We start from the raw sequence: 10917 nt of genomic DNA, 5'->3' as shown, positions 1-10917 counted from the left end.
CTATTTGTTTTTACGCACAACAATTTTTTCTTGTGCTTACTACTTTTTTCTCCCTCCAAATGCATTAAAATCAATGGGCGTTTTTCCTTGGTGAATTTTTGCTGCAGTTTCCCGAAAAAATTCACTAATGGAAAAAATCGGAATTTCGCTGCAAATCGATGCCTGGTGAAACATTTTGCTCATCGCTATTTGCAACCAAATATTGAACATTTAGTAGCGCACATTCCCCTCAGTGGAGCTCATAGATAATATCCATATAAAAGATACTGTATAAGACAAGGCATGAGGAGCAGCTATTTTTGTAGCAGTGGCCTCAGTGTGCCTTGGCTGCTGTTTCTAGTTCTCAGTACCCAACCCAGCTGTGCATTTCCAGAACATCTAATATTCCTGATAGAGAAATCTGAACATTTAGGAGACAAACCCTCATCTGCCCTGGCCAACCCCAGTTCCTCAATAAATTCCCTCCTCTTCAGGCGGATGCCCATGTGTGTATGGGGAGAGCTGCAGTTCTTTATTATGTATATTTAATATAAATTCACTCTACTTTTTTTTTTCTAACAATATTATATTCATCAACTGCCCACAGGATTGAACTTGATGGACTTTGGTCATTTTTCAACCCAATTTAACTATGTAACAAGAAGTATTGGGTTTGCCAGGCCTACGTGGCCATTTTTTTTTAGTAAAGAAACATACGTTGACTATAAAGACCCAAAATGTCATAAATAAAGAGGTGCAAAAAATCAAACACTTTTTTAAAGATTATATTTATCAGTATAAAACATAAAAATGAGGTTTAAAGGGGATTTAAACACTTTTGAGCAAGACTGAGTCAGAATAATAAGACAAAGGACGGGGGGGTTGTTTTTAATCCCTTACAGACACACGTTATTCCCAGGCTCTGCAGAAGGGGGGATAGGGAGTTGGGACTCAGGGGGGAATGGGACTCAGGGGGGAATGGGACTCAGGGGGGCTGTGCTTGCAGCTGGGCTGTACAACAGTAACACAATAACACAGTACATAACCATAATGACTCTGATCAATTGCCCCTCCTATTCTGTAAACCACTTGTTAATTTTCTGGTGATGATTTTTGATTGTCTTCAGCCTGTCGTTGCCTTCTCCTGGCAAAACAGAATCAAACAATTATCATAATTACTTATGGTCATTCAGTGTTATGAATTATGTTTTTAATAGAGTAAAGAATCTGAATATATAAAAATATTATTTTTTTTAATAGATATGTTGGGCTTTTTGTGAAACTACCCAAATCCCCACTTTTTCTTTAATTTTAACATATTTTAAACTAATAAATACATTATTCATTATTAAATTCAGTTTTATCTTTTCTAATACATCAAAGGTTATTGAATCTGAAATGAAATGTTAGTAGTTATAGTTTTGTATTAGAGCCTACAGGGGTTAGCAGCCTAATGCCAGATTGTATTAATGTTATCAGAAGGCAAAGGCAGACTTACTTTTTCCTGCATCTCATCACCAAAACTGCTGGCACTGCTATAATACCAGAGAGGGCTAAGATGGAAAGTCCCCGTATCATTAATATTATAAGATGGTTGGTCTTCTTGTCATGTGTGAGAGCTAAAAAATAAATTGTGCATCATTAGGAGGAGGAGTTACATAAACATAACATCACCTGACTCGGAATCCCATGACAGAGACTCCATATGATTTTACATATTTTCCCTTTTCCATTTCTTTAGTAGACAGCCTTACATAGCAACACAGTAGTCTAGAATAAGGGGAGAGTTTATTAATACTGGAGGCCAACATCATCCGGATATCCCTGGAAGGATGAATTTATTTAGTGCTCTGTATTGTATTGGTTCCTCCAGACATACAACCCAGAGCAAATACAGAAGCTGATACCATACTGATACCATATATGAGTGTGTTTGAAAATTTCATTTAGTATTGGTATCTACATCTACACTGACAAAGCTTCCTTGATATTGTCCTTTGTATAAAGCTTGTCCTTCTTTGTCAGTTTGTTTAATGGTTCTATCCTTGTCACTTACTTATACTTCACTCTACTAAGTACCTAATAAATCTGCCTCCATTAATCCCTGATATCTATCCAAGCACCCATGAATCCTACATATGATTAAGTACTAACCATGGAACCACTTGCAAAGTGTCTAAAAAGGGTAAATGTCTAGACTGGTCTATTAGCCCCCAGTAAGGAATATACTGAATGCTGATACTCTTGTATTGTGCTAAAAAGCAGATGATATAAGAATCACATTTTTGGTTCTAGGTAGGAGATTTATTAATTGTACTGACTGTACTGGCTATGTATTGGCTATGTTCTGGCTATGTATTGGCTATGTACTGGCTATGTATTGGCTATGTATTGGCTATGTATTGGCTATGTTCTGGCTATGTACTGGCTATCTAATGGAACAAAGGCACATTGTTCTGAGGGTAAAATTAATTATTTATCTGTAATAAGTATAGAGAGAATAATGTTACAACCTAGAGGAGAAAGTTAATTAACTACAGTATGCTGAATAAAAAAGACATGAAATGGATCTTTATGCTGAGGACTAGACAACCTATGGGTCTAAATTCCAATTTTGATGTATCAAAAAAACTCTTTGAAGATGCCCCTTTCTTTCTAAATTGTAAAATATTGTATTTTTTGAGTTTTGTATATTTTTTGTATTTTTACTATTCTACTTTGGTTTTAAAGTTCCTCCTCCACCTTCTCTCCTATAGGCTCATGAAGGCCTAACTATAATTGCCTGGGTTAGGGTATATATATCCTGAACACTGTACCCTTCAGTCAGCCTGTGATTAAGTGCCCTGATGCATGAAACGCGTACGGTGTAAGTTCTGGTTTTATGTTTGCTTAATAAAATGCAGTGTTTTTCTTAGACTGCATGATTCACAACAACTTCCTACAGATATACTTTAATTTATAAAGGAAAACAAAAAAGGCTCAATCAAGGGCAAATAACCACTAAAAACAGTTTAGAATTCTTATTGTTAAACACTGACTGTGGAACACAGATCCCACTTGCATTATTGTTACTTACATGCTACAGTGACACTAACAGTCCCAGAGACGGACCCATGAGTATTCCTTGCTAAGCACGTGTAGGTTACAGTATCAGCAATGTAATCATTCTGAAGGGCAAGAGTCAGACCCTGCCCAGATGTTTCACTAAGAATCTCATCTCCTCTCCACCAGGAAACATCGGCCACTGGGTTGCTGTTTACTTCACATCGGAGACGCTTTGTGTCTCCCTCTATCACAGTCACTGATTTGTTTTCATAAGTTCCATTGTGTCCTACAGGGAATAAATGGAAAAAAAACAGATGTAAACCAGGTAGAACCGTTTCCAGCTTGTACTAACTCCATACCAAGGTACGTGCTTGTTGTACTAATTACTCACTCACTGTCCCCTAGCAACTAGATAGTAGCCATATTAAAGGACATGTCAACCCCGAAAACATTTTTTTGCCTAATAAAAGAAAACATATGAAGTGTTGGACCTGGACTTGAAGTCCCTCAGCTTTAGTGGGCGGTGCCTAGTTCAGGGAAGTAGAGGGATTTCAAGTCCCAGAATCCATCACTTTACACACAGTGGACTCACAATTGAACAACGTAAGTCTGTCTGTAAGTTACCCTCCCATATAGATTGTAAGCTCTACGGGGCAGGGACCTCCATCCTCTTGTGTCTTTGACTCTTGACTTACTGCAACTGTATCTTGTATTTAGTTGTGCTTATTGTTATACTGTATATTTATCTATTTTAATACCCCCCTGTTTAAATTAATATATTCTACTGTACAGCGCTGCGTACATAAGAAGCGCTTTATAAATAAAGATATACATACATACATAGGGGCTGTATGACACCATGAGCTTTTGGGGCATTGGGTCATATGAGTAACATGGTTTCCTATCAATCTGTGCAATCAGGTCTGTGTAAAAAAATACATTTATATTTATGTCTGAAAGTTCAGACAGTGTTTAGGCACCTTTTGTACATAATCCAACTGAATGAGCTCATGTCAAAGGGGGGGAATATTTTCCCTTTAGGATCCCATAACTACAGACTTGGTAAGGGGATAAGATACCTCAAACAGAAACTAACTGTATATCTATTGCCCCATCTTACAGTGGGTATATGTTCTAAGAATAACATTAGGTTAAATGAACATAATTATTACCTGGAACTGTGATTGTCAGTGAAGGAGGATCTGCAACATGAATAACAAATATGTGCTGGGTTAGAATTCAACTCACATTAATACATGGCAGTAGAAACACAGGGGTTATGGGGGTTTAGCGTCTATATGCTGGGGGTCATTAGCTGTGAAATGAAAAGGGTCATTTACAAGTGCAGCTGCAAGTGTGGTCACATGATATTGGTCACGAATGTTGCCCTTATTTATAACATGTATTTACAGGGGATCTGTGGCCCTAAGAAATTAGCTCATCGCTAATCCCTAAATCTTATACAAATGGGGACCTGATGCCCATGCACAGGATACACAGATTGTGATGCTATGTGAGGAGTTCAGTGACATCTAGGAAGTGCTGAATGAAAAATGAAAGTTTTATTATACTGTATAGTATTTCATGTCTGACAAGTGAGAGCTCCCCTTTAAAAGTACTTGCATGCAAACATGCTGCTAGCACTTCTGTATAGTTGCCCTAAGCACCAGTGCTTCCCTCCTGCCTCTTCTGATAAGGAAAGCGCCACCTCTTGGCTCACTGAGGAACTACACATGGAGACAACCCTGCAAGTCTGTGCTGATCTATATACATTTATATATATGTTTATAACTGTAGGGCATTCACAGCTCACTCTCCAGCCTATCCAATCCCTGTGTGGCTGTACCAGGAGATACACACTGAGAAAAGAGATGAGCCAATAATCTTTAGGAAGTTAGAAAATGCCGACCAAGCAGGTTATGTGTTTTAAAGCATGTGGAAGCGAAGAGAAGCAAAACAAAGCTCCAAAAAGATACTTGAAATGACTGTATCCCACCTGGGGGGGTTCTATTTCATAAAAATAAAGAAGTGTGTGTGGGGGGCATCCCTAATTCCAGCATTCTGTTTCATTAATAATATGCTTTTTGGGGTAATGCACTGCAGCAATGGAAATCTCAAAAGTAACAATTCTCTGTCTCTAAAATGAAAGAAATGTGGTAGAGTAGACATGTGATGTGAGTGAGGAAGAGGAAGAGAGGGAACTTACACTGAACATCCAGGGTGATGCTGCTGTTAGTGGAGACCCCACTGTAAGTCACTGTACATGTTAGGGGGCTATTGTGCTCTCTCTGGGATGGAGTAACAGTGATATCTGATATGGAGGTGACTTTACCAGCCTGATCCTCCCGCTCATAGTTATATATGTTCTCTATGTTTATCCTTCCTCCCCATGTGATGTTTCCCTTGCACCCTTGAGGTGCTGGATGAGCCGTACAAGTCAGTGTTATTGGCTTCCCAGCAATCAGCTCCCCCACAGGGGATATAGTAGGTTCTGGTAGATCTGTAACAGAATTGGGAGATACAGATGGAGAAGATGTTAATGAGACATGTTGGTCACACAGTGCTCTCCTCTCACCATTCATTTCATTGGGAACCTGTGTGGGTCTCTAGTGTATATGATCCAATCAGTATGCTTGTTCTATGCTATCACTTTCATAAGTACATAATGAGAAGCAGAGATGTTCTAGATATGAGCAGTAAAGCTTTGGGCTGAAGCCATTACAACCCCTGTACAATACATTATTCATGGTTCTACTTTAAAGGAGAGGGTCACTCATTAGTAAGTTATAGATGGACCTGTTTTAAGCAACTTTTAATTTGGTCTTCAGTTTGGTTTGGAATTATTAACCTTCCTAAGTCTGCCTGTTTCCAGCCTGCAAGTAAAAATATCTCTCCATCTGACATCAGTATAATGACATATTGTACAGATCAGTCCCATCTCACTGTACCCCCCACCTGCAATATACACTGGGTTTCTCTTACTCACCTGTCACACTCACTCTGAGCCTGTTCCACTGATAGGAATATCTATGTTTTCCGTCTTCAATTCGGAATTCATAGAACCCTTGATCGGCTGGTCGGGCATTGCTGATAGAGAATGAGCAGTTTCCTTCATGTACTTTCCCAGTCAGGGTGAATCGGCCTTTTGTTCCCTCAGAAACCATAGAGGCCTCTGTAGAGGCTGCAACAATGTCAGGAGTCTCTGTTCTCCTCCAAATCCCTGTGACACTTCTAGATAAGGTTCTACTGGCAGGAACAGTAAAATTACAGGGAATTTCCACACAGAGGCCAGATGCCACCAACACTGGTTGGGCAGATAGAGTATAACCTGGGGTTTGGTCCCTATCAGCTCCTGCAGAAACAACACACAGATTAGTGACTGTATTTGTGTGTGTGTTTGTGCCAATTAAAAGCAATTGAACAATAGAGAGAAATTTAAAAAAGTAAATGAAACACAGAAATACACACAAGAAAGAAATAGGATGAAACCTAGATTAATGAAATCAGTTATTCTTCATTTTTATTGGTTTTGAATGATTTTCTTTAATCTGACCATACACTGAAAGATCCACTCATTTGGCTAGATTGCCACACAAACATATATTTGCCCAATATCCCCAAGGTGGGAGATATTAGATTGATCCAATCATTTGGCCTGAGGGCCACACTATCAGATCACACTGATGGGATGCAGGCCATCCGGACAAGGACTGTATCAATGCGTTGGATCGCTCCACACCCCAAGGGGATTTTTAAACCTGCCCAATCAACATCTGCCCATATCTGCAGATATCGGTCAGTCAGGCACTACACTAGCTAATAAACTGCCAATGCAGTCTGTCGGAAGCTTTCATTGGCCTGTGTTTTCCTACGTTTGTTCTGTATTCCTACAGCCTGCAGTGTAAAATGATACCCAATCATGTATGACTCCAGCAACCAAAATATGTACTATTACTGTACAAACTGCTGCCTAGTTGCTAGGGAATGAAGCCTTAGCAGCCAGAGAGCTGTTAAGTTCCAGACTGAGTGTTTCCTGAATGAGTAGTATTAATAAATAAGTCGAGCAATTGCAATTTTTCTTAGATTAGGATCCACAAAGAAATCAAGAGTTATACAGAGAAGCCTCCTGTCCCAGAGCCCGGCCACCCAACCCCCCACTTACCTCACTGGTCTCCGATATCTTATATAGTACTTAGAGCTAAATGTTCTGTGTAAAACCTAAAGGGGATCTAAACCCAAACCAATAAATTGATGTTAACTTACCCAGGGGACTTTTTTGAGCACTTTTTGCATTTTACATTCATTTTATATTTTTAGTGGTTTCTGAGATATTTGCAGTTTTAACTGAATACAAGAAGTTGATAGGAAGTGAATAGCCAGTTTGGGCTCAGAGTTCAGAGCTGTTGAGCCAAACCTGCTAATAACTCTCCAAAACTGTCTACAGCTCCCAATATTTTAGAACCCCCTTTGCCCTATGCAACTAAATAATATTCCCCCTGTGAACAAATAAACAGCACAATGGGCCCTGTGCGAGCTCTATCAGGGCTCAGATACTGATTTGCCGGGATGGGAAGGTAGGGCCTTAGGTTCCATGGGCCCCTTATAGCAGAGCCAACTGTATGTCCCCCATTGCTGGCCCAGCAGTGCTGCCTGAGACAATATTCTGGTTTCTACTCATGGATAAAAATCAGATGTAGCCTGAACAATATTGTATATTTTTATAAATCTATTACATCCCCTAATAGAAGAGGAAAGCCTGTTCTGAGTTGCCACAAGATTTACTGACAGTAGGGATCATGGCTCTAAGGGTTTCATTTATAGAGGCCCAACAACTGCTGGAGTGCAGGGAACTTGCCCTTTAGTATCACTGAGGAATCACTCAAGTGGCCCTTGGGTTTCTGGGCTCTACAAGTCATGGCAGATTGGAATTTCAGAGCAAAGTGTGAGTTCAGCAGTGGTGGATACAGGGCTTCCCTGTCTATATGGCTTCCCATAGGCCTACTTGTCTCCCCAAACTGCCCCTCATGAACATTCCACTGGTAACTCTGTATTCATGGGGGAGTGCGGTATGGCCACATGTATCAGTAAATGAGCCCTCTAATGTTTAACCCCTTCCCTGCTACAGCAGTAGCAGTTGGGTCCCTACAGGACCTACAGCTGACAAATGGTTAATAAAACTGGACCTACAGTGACAGTTTACTACACAGTAACACACAGGGGCTCATACTCACCCTTCCCAGGCAAGGGCAAGAGAAAGAACAGAACCACAAATCCATGTTGGCAAATCTGAGCCTGTATGTGCCGCATCCTGATGTTTATTGGTGTTCCCAAGGCAGTGAGCGGCCAATCAGATTGTATCTGTTAGATCACACTGGGTTGAGCTGAATCCATCATTAAATCCTTCTCTGTCTGTGTATGAATAGGTCACATTTATCAGTGCCTATATTATTATATAAGGCCGGTAAGCTGACAATAACATTTCTTATCTTTAGTTAAAATTCTCATTGAGCCCCATGGGAGCCATAGTGTTTAATTTGCCAATCCACATTGTTTTCTTCTGTAATAAAAATCTGTTATAATTACCACCTCTAGGAGGAGCAGTCAGGACTCGCAGAACTAACCATCCCAACTGCTTACTGCTGTGGCCCTGTATCTAAAACTGGCGTGACATATTTAGTCTCTGCCAAGTCACAGTTTTTAATTGATCTTTCAAGTACATAATTGAAAAAAAATATTATATTAAAGAAAATATTCATTTTTACATAAAAAATTATACTTTGCATTTAAATTTCATGATACTTCCCCTAGTGTATAGTATAAAAAACAACTGTAAATCTTTTACATAGAAACTAAATAGTTCTATAATGTATAGAATCACCAAAAGGATCTAATTACGATATAGTTAGGGTTCTACTACACAGTAGTTAATGAACACACAGTCCATATGCCCAGCCTGTCTCCACCAAACAACTTCAGAAAAAATCATTTTTACTTCATTTTAACCCATCATCTGCTGCCGCAAATGTTTGGTTCGATTGGATAGAAGCTATTAGATAATATAAAAAAAACAAAATGACCAGTTTCTCATGTAACATCATTTCATCTAAATACAGGTATGGGACCTGTTATCCAAAATGCTTGGGACCCGGACTTTTCCACATAAGGGATCTTTCTGTAATTTGACACTCCATACTATAAGTCTACTAAAAATTATTTAAACATTAAATAAACCCAATAGGATTGTTTATACCCCAAAAAGGGGTAATTATATCTTAGTTGGGATCAAGTACAGGTACTGTTTTATTATTACAGAGAAAAGGGAATCATTTAACCATGAAATAAACCCAATAGGGCTGTTCTGCCCCAATAAGGGGTAATTATATCTTAGTTGGGATCAAGTACAGGTACTGTTTTATTATTACAGAGAAAAGGGAATCATTTAACCATGAAATAAACCCAATAGGGCTGTTCTGCCCCCAATAAGGGGCAATTATATCTTAGTTGGGATCAAGTACAGGTACTGTTTTATTATTACAGAGAAAAGGGAATCATTTAACCATTAAATAAACCCAATAGGGCTGTTCTGCCCCCAATAAGGGGTCATTATAGCTTAGTTGGGATCAAGTACAGGTACTGTTTTATTATTACAGAGAAAAGGGAATCATTTAACCATTAAATAAACCCAATAGGATTGTTCTGCCCCCAATAAGGAGTAATTATATCTTAGTTGGGATCAAGCAATATTTGAATTATTTTAAAATAATAGATTCTATGGGAGATGGCCTTCCCTTAATTCAGAGCTTTCCAGATAACACATTTCTGGATAATGGATCCTATACCTGTACCCAAATAAAACAGTATAGTGACTCTTTATTATTACAACATCATTGTTCCATTAGAGACCCTCTACAAAGTAACAAAGACGAACACAAATATGTTCTAGGAATACAATAGTAAGTACTGCCTTTATTTGCCTTCCCTACAGACCGGAGCACAGAGATACTGGGAATATTCAGCCTTACAGTATTTGCACACAAAAAAAGCGAAAGTGCCCCATGAATGTTACTCCCTTACAATTTATTTCTAGGGAAAAGTCAAAAGCTTCCAGCACTTTCTCAGACCCAGTCTGTACAATAGGGGGGAACAAATGAACATTGTACTGAGTGTAAAACCCATTTGGCTAAACCAGAGAGAGACAATTTGCACGTTACCCTGTTCCATGGAAGGATTCTTCTCTTTCTCTCATTGTTTCTCCTCTCTCTCCTGACATGATGCTCTTCTCTCCTCTTGCATTACATTCTATTTATGTATCTCATTTATGTCTCCTCTGCTCTTCTCTCCTTATTCTCCTGCTTCTCTGCCCCCAAATGAGATTCTCAGACTTGTGCTCCCCGCTATGTACGGGCGGCTTAATGTAAAAGCGGAAGTTGGGCAGTTACTACTCGGTGCATCTGTATCACACGTTCATTCTGCAAACTGCCCAGTAACAAGTGAGAGAAGCCACAGATGTTACTGTAATTAGTATAGGGAAGTGACAGATCTGCTTAATATTACCAATTAGATCAGCAGATTTTGGACCCAAAGGCAATGGATTCGCAGCAAAAAACAGCTGCAAAAATTCGCCATGGAAAAAAAGTTGCCAAGACAATGTTGCAGATACAAAAAATGCCCATTGACTTCGAATTCAACAATGCGCCAGGTAAAAGTGCCAAGTTCATGTAGAAGCCAATGGCAGAGGTCCCTTCCCTTTCCATGAAGATCCTTCTTTTGTCAAAAACAATTGATGTGCGCGGCAAAATAGTTGCATTTTGCACATTTTTTGCCATTTCTTGAATTTTTTACAGCTTTGTGAATTTTTCGGCGAAGCAAAATAGGACAGATTCACTTGTCACT

The 10917-nt window shown here is 39.2% G+C and overlaps 1 protein-coding gene across 1 annotated transcript; it reads right to left on the bottom strand.

The window, feature by feature from the left end:
• Positions 1-781: 781 nt before the first annotated feature.
• On the bottom strand, positions 782-10465 carry LOC100486156 (sialic acid-binding Ig-like lectin 12). Its single transcript, XM_031905882.1, has 8 exons — positions 10236-10465; positions 8256-8433; positions 6011-6376; positions 5231-5524; positions 4197-4226; positions 3056-3310; positions 1478-1598; positions 782-1123 (listed from the first exon to the last, which is right to left on the bottom strand). The coding sequence occupies exons 2-8, from the start codon at positions 8329-8331 to the stop codon at positions 1072-1074; spliced, it is 1194 nt and encodes a 397-aa protein (XP_031761742.1). The 5' UTR covers positions 8332-8433; positions 10236-10465; the 3' UTR covers positions 782-1071.
• Between the last annotated feature and the right edge of the window lie 452 nt (positions 10466-10917).

The sequence above is a fragment of the Xenopus tropicalis genome, chromosome 7 (assembly GCF_000004195.4).
Source record: "Xenopus tropicalis strain Nigerian chromosome 7, UCB_Xtro_10.0, whole genome shotgun sequence".
NCBI lineage: Eukaryota > Metazoa > Chordata > Amphibia > Anura > Pipidae > Xenopus > Xenopus tropicalis.
Note: the sequence above shows the minus strand (reverse complement) of the source record. Positions and strands in the feature narration are given on the sequence as shown.

Excerpts from the sequence above, each read along its gene's own strand:
- LOC100486156 (XM_031905882.1), bottom strand. The coding sequence starts at position 8,331 with ATGCGGCACATACAGGCTCAGATTTGCCAACATGGATTTGTGGTTCTG. Across the intron at positions 6,377-8,255 it reads CTTGCCCTTGCCTGGGAAGG|GAGCTGATAGGGACCAAACC; the intron begins GTGAGTATGAGC and ends TTGTTTCTGCAG. Across the intron at positions 1,124-1,477 it reads GTGATGAGATGCAGGAAAAA|GAGAAGGCAACGACAGGCTG; the intron begins GTAAGTCTGCCT and ends CTGTTTTGCCAG.